Below are 12,296 nucleotides of genomic sequence, written 5' to 3' on the forward strand. Positions count from 1 at the left end.
GAGCGATCTCTCTCCTGTTTTTGTTGTTAATAAACGAATGCCATCTATACGTATATATAAATGCACAGGAAACAATCGGAAACTAAAGACCCGCAAGTTTATGCTCATATCTTTTCGACCATTTTTTTGTGTTCTTGGGGATATCATATTCCAGAATGCACGCAGATGCAGGAGGACTAGGAATGTTTAGTCCTAAACTGGTCAGGCTGCAGATGCAGTCGTCATATGTAATTTTCGTGATTTTCTTCTGCAATATTATTAGTATGAATAACGTCACTGAGGCAGCCGCGACAGTCAAGCTGCCGGAGAATGTGACCGTGCCGGCTATTATTATATTCGGAGATTCGATTGTTGATACCGGCAACAACAACGAAAACTTCAAGACATATGCACGCAGCAATTTCCTTCCCTACGGAAAAGACCTCAAGGGAGGAATGCCAACCGGCAGATATTCCAACGGAAAGGTTCCCTCAGACTTCATAGGTTGTCATCACCATCATCAATCATTAAATACTCGTAAAACATTACTAATTGGTATAATCATTATAAATAGTTTAGGAATCAACTTTGCAACCCTAGCCACTCTGGCCTTGGTGTTTGTCGAACTCCGTAAACCGATTAAAAACCGTGCGGTAACTCCTAGTTTTATGTTAAATATCCTAGAATATTATAGGTTTCGCTTAATTTTATCCCAGAAATTCAAACACATATCCTCATACAATAAAATGTTCAATTAACCCTACTTTATTATGATTTTTTTTTCATGTCCAGCGGAATCATTTGGAATCAAGGAGCTGTTGCCAGCATATTTGGATCCGACCCTGCAGCCTAATGACCTCCTTACCGGTGTTGTCATAGCTGCCGGTGGCGCAGGTTATGACCCTTTGACAGCAAAACTTGCGGTACAACTTATATATTTGAGCTCTAATCCTTGATTCTTTTGTTAATTTTATTTTTTTTCCACCATTAATTCTGGAATTCGATTGTGTAGGCAGTTGCATCGCTATCCGACCAATTGAAGCAGTTCAAGGAATACATAGAAAAGCTGAAAGGAATTGTTGGAGAGGAGAAAACAAACTTCATCATAAAAAATAGTGTGATTTTTGTGGTAGCCGGCAGCAACGATATTTCTAATACCTATTTTCTTAGCGGTGCTAGGAAATTGGAGTATGACGTTCCTGCTTACACTGATTTCATGGTCAAATATGCCTCTGATTTCATTAAGGTGCATATTTTCTTGATACAGATTGCTAAAAATGAAAAAAGTACATCTTTTCACAATTTTGTTGATGTAGCAAAGTTATGAATTTTGTAGGACTTGTATGGCTTGGGGGTACGAAGAATAGCCGTACTAAGCATACCACCAATTGGATGTGTGCCATCTCAACGAACAGTAAAAGGAGGCATAGGAAGAGATTGTGACGAAGCACAAAATCAAGCATCCCAGCTGTTCAACTCCAAGCTCTCTGCGGAGATGGACCGCCTTCAGAAAAACCTGTCAAACTCGAGAGTTGCCTACGTTGACATGTACAATATGATATTTGATCTCATCACAAACCCTGCTAAACACGGTATGAAGTTTCATTTGATCTGCCTAGCTAGCTCCACTACATTTCTTACAAATTAGTAAAGATTTATATGTTTGTTGTGATCCATGCCGGCAGGGTTTGAAGTTGTGAACAAGGGTTGTTGTGGTACTGGCCTTATTGAAGTAACAAAACTGTGCAACCAGCTCCAACCTGCCGGGGTCTGCACAGATGACTCTAAGTATTTTTTTTGGGACAGCTACCATCCTACCGAAAGAGCGTACAAGATCGTTGTGAATCAGATGCTCGACAAATATGCCAGCCGCTTCTTCTGAGAAAACTCATTATCCTTATAAATTAATAAAACCCTTCAAATTCCCTGCTTCGAGTAACGATTTGAGAAATTTATTCGTTCTAGACTTATTTAATCAAAGTGTTGTGTGTTTCTCATAGTTTTATTTTATTTTATGTCAAAGTGTTTCTTTATGATTTTGGTCAACATGGTTTTGTTGTATGCGACAACCTAAGAAATCAAACACATTAACAAGAGAAACGAGAAGTTGTACACGTTGGCTATCTCACGTCATGGGGGAAGTCAACAATGATGATTTTAAATAGGATTACCCTACTCTAATTAATATTGAGGCCTTTTATGGTAAAATCTAATACCTGACGGATTAGGTAGGTAGTAATTATCAAGTTGGGAACAATATCTGTGTCGTTAGAGTGGGCCCCCTGGGCCCGTTGATCTAAAAATTCTTACATTGTATAATAGTCTACAGTTATGAGCATGTACAAGCCAAGGGCTTGTTACCAAGAAGTGTGGGCTTGGAAACAAGCTTCGACTCTTAACATAGAGCCGGCCTCTGAGTTTTTGAGAAGCATCTCTTGGAAGGATTGAAAACAAGTCTCGACTCCATTGGAGCCGACCTCTAAGTTTCAATTGCCAACAAGTCTCGACTTTATTGGAGCCGACCTCTGAGTTTTAATTGCCGATGTGTGGATCTTCACGTGTGAACTACTAAAGGAAGGAAGTAGGTTCCATGTGAGACCCACACCTGACAGATTGGGCAAGCGATAATTATCAAGTTAGGAACATTATCGATGTCGTTAGAGAAGGTCTCCGAGCCCGCCAATCCAAAAATTCCAACAGTACATAGCTTCTTGAAATTATTCACATAAGTACATATCAAAAACATGTTTAGATGCACAGATTGTATTTCTTTATCCCATTTGGATTGTATTTCTTATGAATCCCCGAACGAAAAACTAGGTTGGGAAGATTCTTGTTTCCAGTGTCAAGATATGAAATCCCTGACCGCAAAAAGTCCTTCGAATTTAAACGTTCCATTTTCTGCTGCAGATAGATAAAAACTCCTTAGGCGCTTGTTTTTTTTTCCCCAAAACATTTTACCCAATGTTCTTGAAATTATTAAAGAATAATATGTAAAAAGTTGAAATTTTTTTTTTGAAACAAACAACAACATTAGTGAGTTTTGTTAGACCATTTCTAAAGGAAATGTCAAATTATAACAGACAAACTACAATTGATGGTTGATGTGATAATCTAAAGTCTTATGTCAAATTTTGTACTTTTTTAACCGAATTATCAAATGTTATTTTATTATTTCAAATAAAGCTTAAAATGGTTGTAATTATTAAAAAAATGTTGAAACAAAATTTCCATTGGTTGAAATGTTAATGGAATAAGGGATCCACCATTAAAATGAATTAAAAATACATTTGACATTGATGTCAAATTTGACTCCAAATCACAAAGTTTTCAAATTCAGTCAGTAAATAACATTTCGATTTAAGAGACTTTTGATATTAAATATATACAAACACTATAGAATGACTAACTTTAGGGGTCAAATTGCGAACTTTTCAACTCGGACCAAAGAAAATTCAGCTTGGCAAGGCCAGGCCCAGCCCTATTGTTTTTATTTTAAGCAAAAGGAAAAAGAAGACGAAGAAAGCAAATGAGAAAAGTGGACCAAATGTTTGCCGGCTTGCCGCTCTCGCGTTGAGTCTGGACTTTGAAATCCCAGCAATTTCTGTATGTAGAAAACCCTCGGAGTTTCCGAAAAACCACTTCCAGTAATTCTCCGTTGTCTGGGTCAGTAGCTGTTAGTAGGGTTTCTAAAATGGTAACCGTAGATTTTGTTGCAGACAAGATACGAGGTTTCACGAAATCGACCCAGGAGATGTTCGACAGCGTCGTTCATGGACGCCCTCGGCCTTCAGCTCGTCGACATCCGGTAGCTCCAAAATTTCTCTTTTATTTCTTTTTGTCACATATATTTTCACGTCTTAATTCGTTTTGGGTTTTGCTTAATCAGATTTAATTAGTTAATAACCAACCTTAAGCTAAGCTGATGGTAATTTGATTTGAAATACTAGAGCACCCAAGAGTGAGAAATGTTCTGCTAGAAGTGCTTTTATTGGAGGAAATTCAAAATTCAAGGTGCTTCTCCAGAATGCACTTCTAAGTGCTTCTATAACCCAGACGCTGTTTTAGTTTCTTTTCTGCCTGCCAAACACCGCTAAAAGCTCTTTTGGTTATATGAAAGCACTTTTTGGCAACTTCAGAAGCATTCCGAAACAAGTTTTTATTCAGATTATATAGATGACTAATAAAGCAATAAACTTTTGAACACGTCTATGATATGGGATTTTCAGATTGAAATATTGAAGCGGTTGCAACGAGAAGCGTTTTCGGATTTGATGAGACTGAGGGATAGACAAGATAAGGTTGAGAGAATGGTTTCCTTGTATGGAACATCCAGGGGAAGTCCATTCCAAGAAGCCAGCACCCTTGTAAGGGGAGAGGTTGATCTCTTGGGTGCTTTCTTATTCGTGCTTAATAGTGAGGATGAGGCTGATCACAGCTCTGATGCTCTTACTCGAGCTGGAATGAGAACTGGGGTCGATTCAAAGTTTGCTTTTGAAACTACTGTTCGGGAGAATGATACGCTTGTTGCAGAATTTGTGGCCGGTCAAAAGCACAAGACTAGTCTTTCTGATCTTTCAGAATGCCCACTTTCTCTAGCAAAAGTTTCCTATACGGCAAATGTTAGCAACTGGTTATCTGCAATTGCAATCCCAGTGGGAGCTCGGTGCAGGGATGTTGCGGTTCTTACTAGTCCATCTCACCAGGTATTACATGCTCACATTGATGTCAATGGTTGCCTAGATTGTTTCCTGTATTCCTTTGCCTTTTCTTTCTGATAAGATATGTATGCATGAGTGGAAATTGGACTGTTTTTCATGTGCTTATTTGATAATATTAATGTCATGACTCACAAGATAATATCTACCTAATGATTGTATCTGTTTGCTTAAAGAACATTTAACGCTGTAAATAATTTGCATTTTACTTTCTCGGTGTTTATCCTAGTCGGTGAATTTTTTCGGTTTAAGTTTATTGGTAAGACTCGTAAGAGTGTTTATTTTGTGGCAATCATGCCTGTAAGTTTTACATATTTTGGTGTTGGATCAGTCTTGTTATGGTTTTCTCATGGCAGGGAAAGGGCCTTACTGATCTTTCATCATTTGGGCCACCTCTTCTAAATCAACACAATGGCAGTGCAATTGGTTTAATGGTGAAAAAATCAAATGTTGTTGCCTCATTGGCTCAGTTTGTTTCCGGACTGGCAATGCAAGCAGGTTCAGGTAGAGTTGGGCGCTGCTTGAGCACTTTTGGGCAAATTGTCTATCAACTTCCCGGAGGAACAAAGCTCTCGCTTCTTGGTTTGCACCAAATACCTAAGTTATCTAGTGAACGTGGTGAGCATAGAATTGGAGTTCTTACGATTCCTTTAAGCAGTTTGGTGCGTCACAAGCCCCCTGAGCCAACGGTTGAGGGCAGTTTGACACAGCACACCTCCCCCGAGACAATGGTTGAAGCCCTTGTTCCACCCCTAGGAACAAATTCACAGGACAATGGGTCAACTGGATCTGTTGCTCTGATGTTGGAATCAGAAATCGATGAGTTCACAAAGCTTGGGGGTTGGATTGAGATGAAGCAGTCGAATCCCAAGCATTTAGAATGGGCGGTGACCGTTGCTGATGATTCGGAAGATTCAGTTGGATGGGGAATAGGTTTAAATGGGATACTTGCAGGTCCAAACTTATGGGACCGTTTTCAGGCTGAATCGTACTTCAAATTTAACTTGGGTAAGAGGTTCAATGTAAAGCCAGGGGTTGCATATATAAGGGATGGGAATGCCAAAATGACCGCCTTTATGCTGCGGTCAAACTGGTCTCTTTGATTGAGAAAACGATCAAGTTGCAGGTCGTTTGTTTAGCTCGCGGTTGAAGACGTGCAAATCTGTATGCCAGACACCGATCCTATGTCGTTAGTCTTGATCATAGTTATTGTTTATGTGGAAGAGGGAAATTATGTTTTAGAGAACACCTGCATATGATGTTTCATTGACTAATCGAGGTGGCTCTATAGATGAAGCACTTGGGGCTGTTGATCATGTCAACATTTCATGAGACGTAGATCTTTGACCCTATGAATTTACTTGAAGAGCAGCAAACTTGTGCGCTATCCGGAGTTTCGGCCTCTGTGACGTTGGACTTAGTTTTGCTGACATTTTACCATCCAAACATTTGATTTGTTGAACCCAAATTAAACGTTCGATTTGACCTAAAAACTCACATGACAATAATTCTGTTGCGCGTCACGGTTCAAAATAACGTCACATGCATGTCATGTGTCATAAAGCTAAAATGACATGTTTATTTACGTGAAATGATAGGTAAAATTACTTCAATTTCGGACTTCGTTACTAACATGTGGATACTAAAACTATTCCGATCATGAAATTTATGGCATTGCCATCAGAACTTATATGGTTTTTTACTGCATGTGGAAGGTAATCATACCTACACACCTCGACGTGAATTCGATTTTCACCAATTTTCCGTAATAACTAATTACCACTAACGCTATCGCTCTAAAAAACATATTTGGCTCTAATTCTTTCCTTTAAAAAAAAATAAAAATAAAATCTCTCTTTTATTTTTTTTAATTTTTCTGAAAATTATTAAAATATTAACAGAGTGGGAAGCTAGTCGTCGGGCTTCTTATAAAATTACTTTTTGTTTCTTCTCTATCAAATCCCGATATCGTCTCTCTCTCTTCTCTGGGTTTCTAGGGTTAAGGCATCAACGAAACGATGTCGTCAGAGAGGAAGATAACTCTGAAGAGCTCGGACGGCGAGACGTTCGAGGTGGACGAGGCGGTGGCTTTGATGTCTCAGACGATAAAGCACATGGTGGAGGACGATTGTGCCGACAACGGGATCCCGCTGCCCAACGTCACCAGCAAGATCTTGGCGAAGGTCATCGAGTACTGCCGGAAGCATGTCGAGCCCGCTAAGCCCGAAGAACGCGCCTCCGTCGATGAAGAGCTCAAGGCTTGGGACGCCGAATTCGTCAAGGTCGACCAGGCCACGCTCTTCGATCTCATCCTGGTCTGTTTCTTTATTCCTCCTTTTATCGATTTGCTGTTGCGATTCGGTTACTTTACTGCTTAATTACCTTAGGGTTTCTGATTATCTGATATCTGATTGCAAGTCTTGACGTTTTTCGAAATTTTTAGGGGAATTAAATTCATGGGTTTGTTTGTCTAATTAGTTAATTTTTTTTAATTACGATTTGTGCTGATACGTTTACTAACCAGGAATCACTTGATGACCACTAGATTACAACAGGCCTGTCTGGCTGAAAAAAATTTATAAGTGCTTCTGGGTGATAGGAAGTGCTTTCTCCCAAGTGCTTCTGAAGCGCTTGGATTTAGAATAATTTTGACTTATCTCTAGCAAAAGATCTTATGAGTAGAAGTGCTTTCAAACGCGCCCAATGTTTCTTTGTACCATTATGTATTTCTCTATGCCTGTTGATAATAAAACTACTTGGGAAAACATGTTATTGAGTTGTGTTGTTTATAGGCTGCGAATTATTTGAACATAAAGAGCTTGCTGGACCTGACTTGCCAAACAGTGGCGGACATGATCAAGGGAAAAACGCCCGAGGAGATTCGCAAGACGTTCAACATTAAGAACGACTTTACGCCCGATGAAGAGGAGGAGGTCCGCAGGGAGAACCAATGGGCTTTCGAGTGAAGGGCCTGGGGATGAAGGAACCTGTTTTTATGGTTTGTTGCTCTTTACGAGCTGTGGTTGTGGAATGCTGTTTGTATCTGTTATCTGAAACGTTTCGTGACTTAGTGAAGTACTTTATTTGTATGCAGACATCTGTTATTTTCCGCACTTCTAGCTCTTCTATACCTGCAATCTATGATGTTATGTGGTTCTCTTTTGTTATGATAATATATTATGGTTCTCTTTTGTTATGATAATATATTAAACACGTGGTGCTTTCTCTTTTTCCATTCTTGTCTTCTGAGTTGATTGATTGTTTGGGCAGAATGAATATCTGATTCCTTCTGATTTCTTAGATTTTACCTAAATCAATGCATTTTAAGTTAGGTTTAGAGATTTGTAGTCTTTTCCTATACAATTGGAGAAACTGTCCAGATTGTGATGAAACCATAGTGAGTAGGTTATGATGATGATTGATATAAAGATTGGCTTCTGTTGTAAGGCAGGGGCTTCCATATTGACTATGGAGGTCAGCTTATGTTTTCATTAAAATCCTTTGATTTAACAGATATTTGTGGGTTTTATTTATGTGATAGCATTTGGAGTCATTTCATGACATGCCAATTTCCTGATTTCTTGTGGTGTTGAAGACTGCATTTGATTAGCAGGGCGGGGTTTTATGTTTGTGTTAGCATTTCATTTAGCAGATATTCATGGGTTTTATCTTCTCAGTAGCTTCGTCTGCGTCAGTATTTTCTTGGATTAGACTCTACCCTATATTACTTGCTCAGATGTTGTTTATTGCAGAGGCAACACATCGCTATGATAGTTACAACTTGACTTATTGAAGTACTTCCTGTCAGTTTTCATACATCTAGGACAAATGGACTTCGGACTTTATACTTTGCGTTTGTCCATGTAACAGACCCGAACATATCTTCCTTGGGAGAGGAAGTTGTGGGAGAGAAAACCACTTGGTAAGTCAGCTTCTGGTTGTTCTTCGAAAATTGCAGTTTATCAGGAATCACTTTCACAGTTAGACCGCTAGGTGCATCCACGGTAGCGGTGAAAATGATTTCTCCATCTCCTGCTACATTTGTAACCGTCCTGGTCACGTTCTTGCTCGCTTTTCCATTTAAGTTGGAAATTGCTATTGAAGGGTAGTTGATGTTTGATATGTAGTCAGCATTGGAATCCTTGGGGCAAGCAAATTCTTTTGGAACAGTTTTTGAGATGGTTTTAATTTGTGATATGTTGTAGCCGTAGTAGCAGAGGTAGTTCAAGTAGTCGACGGTGCCAGTTTCATAAACCAGCCCTGGTTGTAACGGTCCTGTTGTTGTCACTTCTCCTGCACCGTAGTCGTATGGTGTGGCTGTAGAATTTTTATCTGTAGTAATTGGGGCTCCCAGATTGTCTGTTTGAGATGCTGCAGAGAAAGAAAGATTCGTTTAAACTTCAGCTCGGAAGTATAAAATGTGCTATGAAACAAGAATCTCGACCTGTGGTGATGATCGCTGATCTGATCGCAGAGGGACCCCAGGCGGGGTTTTGAGCTTTGACTGTGGCGGCTATCCCGGAAACATGGGGACATGACATGGAAGTCCCCGAGAGGACGTTGTACAGCGGGGGATCCTTTCCTTCGAGAGCGACAGACGAATCATTGCCCAACCATGGTGCAAGAATGTTCACACCAGGTGCTGCAATATCAGGCTGCAAACAAACTGCATTAGGAAAATGGGTACTCTCTTCTCTTGGGAAATTAGGAATCGGAAAGGAGAAGCCAGCTTGCTTGCCTTGAGAATATTCCTTGTACCGGATGCAGGTCCTCTGGCTGAAAAATATACGACGGTGGGCGCTGGTTTATACTTCATCACCGTCACTGTTGGTTGGACGGTTGCAACTGGGTTTCTTGACGCATAAGTAATCGATTAGTTTTGAGAGGAATGTTCAATTGATGAAGCTAAATTTGGCTTGGTTTTAGAGTTAGGGTTACCTGGTTGAGTTGATATAGGATAGGATTTCTTGACCGTCCTTAAAACTGAGGACGGTTGCCGGAAATTCTGCGTATGTACGCGCGACTACCCCCGGATTGTCTACTTGAAAAATGACACCTACTCCGCCCAGACTCTTCACCGTGTCAATCTGGCCTTCCCTCGAATAATCACCGGAGTCACACAGCACAATCTTCCCCTTGATCTTTTCTGCTTCCATGGAATTTTCTTCGCAGTATCTGAAAAATGTACATGAAGCTACGTGATCGGAGAATCACAGATATTCAATCAGACGATATTTTAGGGATGCAGCCGGAAATCGCATTCCTACCTTGCACTATGTTCATTAGCATTAGCTTTGCGGGCAGACAGAGAATATATCAACGGGTACACGGGCGATTTTTCGAGTTCTGAAAAATTTATGCCTCTCCCCTTGACCACCTTGCCGCCTCCCAACACCACATCAGACTCGAAATCTCGGTCAATGGTGGTGGCGCCAACTGTCAAAATCCAAGGTGCGGCGTTCACAACGGTTCCAGGGTAAGGGCCATCATTCCCGGCAGAGCAGACCACGGTGATCCCCTGCTCCACCGCATGGAACGCTCCAATCGCAATGGGGTCGTTGCTCAACTCCGGCTCAAACCCACTGGCTGAACCAAGCGAGAGGGATAGAACGTCCACCCCGTCCGCAATCGCGTCGTCAAAGGCAGCTAAAATGTCGGAGCCACGACAACCTGCTTCCGAGCATACCTTGTACATGGCGATCCTTGAACCCGGGGAGCCTCCTATGGCAGTCCCAGCTGCTACGCCATAGTAGGACGCATCTGGTACAGCGGTCCCTGCTGCTGTTCCGGCCACATGGCTGCCGTGTCCCAATGTATCCCTTGGGGAATCAATCTCTACTGTGCCATCAGATTCAGGAGTGCTATAAAACCTTGCTCCTATCAACTTCCTGATCGTTCATCATAAAATAACAAATTAAGACTGTTTAGTACCTATAATTTCACGAAAATATATCAATGTTTGCAACACATTTAAATCATGAGTTAATAAATTACCTATTACAGTTGGAGGAACTGAAATCATCTGATTTCATGCACGTACCCTTCCACCGTGACGGAATAGGACCCATATCTTTGTCATTGAAACTCTCCGACTCCGGCCATATACCTAGATTCAATTTATGATTTCGATATTAATCCGTTAGACTTATGAACCATAGTCAATTTATGTGCGTCTGAAACGTGCTAGTTTTCTTTGTATTGTTCCAATTTTATCAGAAGGACAATCTCGATTTGTTACCTGTGTCCAAAATACCGATAATGGTGTCAGATCCATCAGCGGTAGCTAACGAAACTCCGTCCACGGCATCATAGTTGTTAGAGTTAAGATTTGAGTCGATTTTTATAGCAGTTTGATACTTGAGGAAATCCCAGGAATGAGTAGTGTGGAGTTTCAATATGGGATCTAGAAAAACAGATACAACTCCAGGCTTTGAAGCAATGGATCGCGCCTCTTCATCCGAGAGACGAGCCGCAAATCCTGAAAAACCATGCTTGTAAGTGTGCACCACTGCATTTGGTTTCCTGCACCCACAAAATATAATCCAATTACTATTCAGGCTACTCCATTCCAGGAGAAGTGCATACAAGTTCCTTTCTTTGGATTTTACAAATTGCCCATAAAAAAGAATTGCCGGCAGTGACGCTCGAACCTAGACCTTAGTTAGCGAAGAGAACGATCATTATCAACTCAACTAACTATCCAACTTGAATCTATTTCTTCTTCCAATAAACATATGAAACCAAAATTTTAACGAAAATAGAGTAGGAAAGTTTAGGAAAGGGGGTGAAGCTTAACTAGTTCCAACTTAACCTAATTAATTAACAGATACACAAGTTAATAATGTTAGTTCCATTCTAAAGAGGTAGGGGTTCATATTTTCATGTTCATGTTACGTATTACGTGTACATGGATAAATGAACAGCCTGATTATACAATATTCATACATATACTTGGAATTAATCGATTACCGACCTTGTTACGACAGAACTGAGGAGCTGAGCACAATCATCCCTTAGGGAAGAAATATCATCATCACTAGTTGTTGATGAGGCGGCTGCAGATCCCATGTACACGATGTAAAGGCGGTCTCTCCGACTCCCTTTCCCGGCTTTCTGATGATCATTAGCTGCTTTAGTTGGTCCATGAAACAAGATGATGATCAGGAGCAAGAGAAAAGTACCGGAAGACGTGAAAACGAAGATGTTTTTCATGCGCATTTTGATCTCTCTCTCTCTCTCCCTTGTTCTTGCACTTCATACTCTGCTAACCTAGCTATATACACACACACACACACAAACACATAGAGAGAAGATAAAAGGTGACAGGAGGATTACGTACTTAGGCGGTGAAGAGAAAGATCTTACTTGGGCTGCATATATGGGATCAGTAGGATATATCTCTATAACCTAGACTTTAAACCTACCCATATTAATCAAATTAGTGCGCTCTTATCTTGCTTGATTATCTTATTTGATTTCCATTAATTGACACATCGTACATCTGTAATTGGATATCTGGGTGGTGGAGGCTGGTACACAGTGGTGGTGGTATTGGTGGTAGTATTCCTAACCCTAATCTAAGAAATTTTCTAGATACCA

The 12,296-nt window shown here is 40.5% G+C and overlaps 4 protein-coding genes across 5 annotated transcripts; 3 read left to right on the plus strand and 1 right to left on the minus strand.

Moving 5' to 3' along the window:
• Positions 1–45: 45 nt before the first annotated feature.
• LOC125467928 (GDSL esterase/lipase EXL3-like) lies at positions 46–2,079 on the plus strand. Its single transcript, XM_048588214.1, has 5 exons — positions 46–483; positions 772–902; positions 992–1,225; positions 1,316–1,571; positions 1,665–2,079. Exons 1-5 carry the CDS (start codon positions 156–158, stop codon positions 1,859–1,861), a joined length of 1,146 nt encoding a protein of 381 aa, XP_048444171.1. The 5' UTR covers positions 46–155; the 3' UTR covers positions 1,862–2,079.
• A 1,410-nt stretch (positions 2,080–3,489) lies between these two features.
• LOC125468023 lies at positions 3,490–6,084 on the plus strand. Of its 2 annotated transcripts, XM_048588292.1 has the most exons (4): positions 3,490–3,787; positions 3,930–3,993; positions 4,209–4,685; positions 5,054–6,084. In XM_048588292.1, exons 1-4 carry the CDS (start codon positions 3,753–3,755, stop codon positions 5,798–5,800), a joined length of 1,323 nt encoding a protein of 440 aa, XP_048444249.1. In that variant the 5' UTR covers positions 3,490–3,752; the 3' UTR covers positions 5,801–6,084. The 2 variants fall into 2 exon arrangements, with proteins under 2 accessions (XP_048444249.1, XP_048444248.1); XM_048588291.1 differs by lacking the exon at positions 3,930–3,993 and having other exon boundaries at positions 3,492–3,787.
• A 597-nt stretch (positions 6,085–6,681) lies between these two features.
• LOC103952296 (SKP1-like protein 1B) lies at positions 6,682–7,910 on the plus strand. The gene is made up of 2 exons (XM_048588293.1): positions 6,682–7,012; positions 7,490–7,910. Exons 1-2 carry the CDS (start codon positions 6,716–6,718, stop codon positions 7,661–7,663), a joined length of 471 nt encoding a protein of 156 aa, XP_048444250.1. The 5' UTR covers positions 6,682–6,715; the 3' UTR covers positions 7,664–7,910.
• Positions 7,911–8,180: 270 nt separating this feature from the next.
• LOC103929209 (CO(2)-response secreted protease-like) lies at positions 8,181–12,102 on the minus strand. The gene is made up of 8 exons (XM_048588290.1): positions 11,671–12,102; positions 10,936–11,219; positions 10,692–10,803; positions 9,965–10,585; positions 9,636–9,872; positions 9,436–9,550; positions 9,142–9,352; positions 8,181–9,068 (listed from the first exon to the last, which is right to left on the minus strand). Exons 1-8 carry the CDS (start codon positions 11,913–11,915, stop codon positions 8,509–8,511), a joined length of 2,385 nt encoding a protein of 794 aa, XP_048444247.1. The 5' UTR covers positions 11,916–12,102; the 3' UTR covers positions 8,181–8,508.
• Positions 12,103–12,296: the final 194 nt, after the last annotated feature.

This window comes from the organism of the source record quoted next, unplaced genomic scaffold (genome assembly GCF_019419815.1).
Source record: "Pyrus x bretschneideri cultivar Hongxiangsu unplaced genomic scaffold, Pyrus_bretschneideri_v1 Contig28, whole genome shotgun sequence".
NCBI lineage: Eukaryota > Viridiplantae > Streptophyta > Magnoliopsida > Rosales > Rosaceae > Pyrus > Pyrus x bretschneideri.

Excerpts from the sequence above, each read along its gene's own strand:
- LOC125467928 (XM_048588214.1), top strand. The coding sequence starts at position 156 with ATGCACGCAGATGCAGGAGGACTAGGAATGTTTAGTCCTAAACTGGTC. Across the intron at positions 484-771 it reads GGTTCCCTCAGACTTCATAG|CGGAATCATTTGGAATCAAG; the intron begins GTTGTCATCACC and ends TTTCATGTCCAG. Across the intron at positions 1,572-1,664 it reads CACAAACCCTGCTAAACACG|GGTTTGAAGTTGTGAACAAG; the intron begins GTATGAAGTTTC and ends CCATGCCGGCAG.
- LOC125468023 (XM_048588291.1), top strand. The coding sequence starts at position 3,674 with ATGGTAACCGTAGATTTTGTTGCAGACAAGATACGAGGTTTCACGAAA. Across the intron at positions 3,788-4,208 it reads CTTCAGCTCGTCGACATCCG|ATTGAAATATTGAAGCGGTT; the intron begins GTAGCTCCAAAA and ends TGGGATTTTCAG. Across the intron at positions 4,686-5,053 it reads TTACTAGTCCATCTCACCAG|GGAAAGGGCCTTACTGATCT; the intron begins GTATTACATGCT and ends TTCTCATGGCAG.
- LOC103929209 (XM_048588290.1), bottom strand. The coding sequence starts at position 11,915 with ATGCGCATGAAAAACATCTTCGTTTTCACGTCTTCCGGTACTTTTCTC. Across the intron at positions 9,551-9,635 it reads TCCTATATCAACTCAACCAG|AAACCCAGTTGCAACCGTCC; the intron begins GTAACCCTAACT and ends TTATGCGTCAAG. Across the intron at positions 9,353-9,435 it reads GTACAAGGAATATTCTCAAG|CCTGATATTGCAGCACCTGG; the intron begins GCAAGCAAGCTG and ends GTTTGTTTGCAG.
- LOC103952296 (XM_048588293.1), top strand. The coding sequence starts at position 6,716 with ATGTCGTCAGAGAGGAAGATAACTCTGAAGAGCTCGGACGGCGAGACG. Across the intron at positions 7,013-7,489 it reads CGCTCTTCGATCTCATCCTG|GCTGCGAATTATTTGAACAT; the intron begins GTCTGTTTCTTT and ends TGTTGTTTATAG.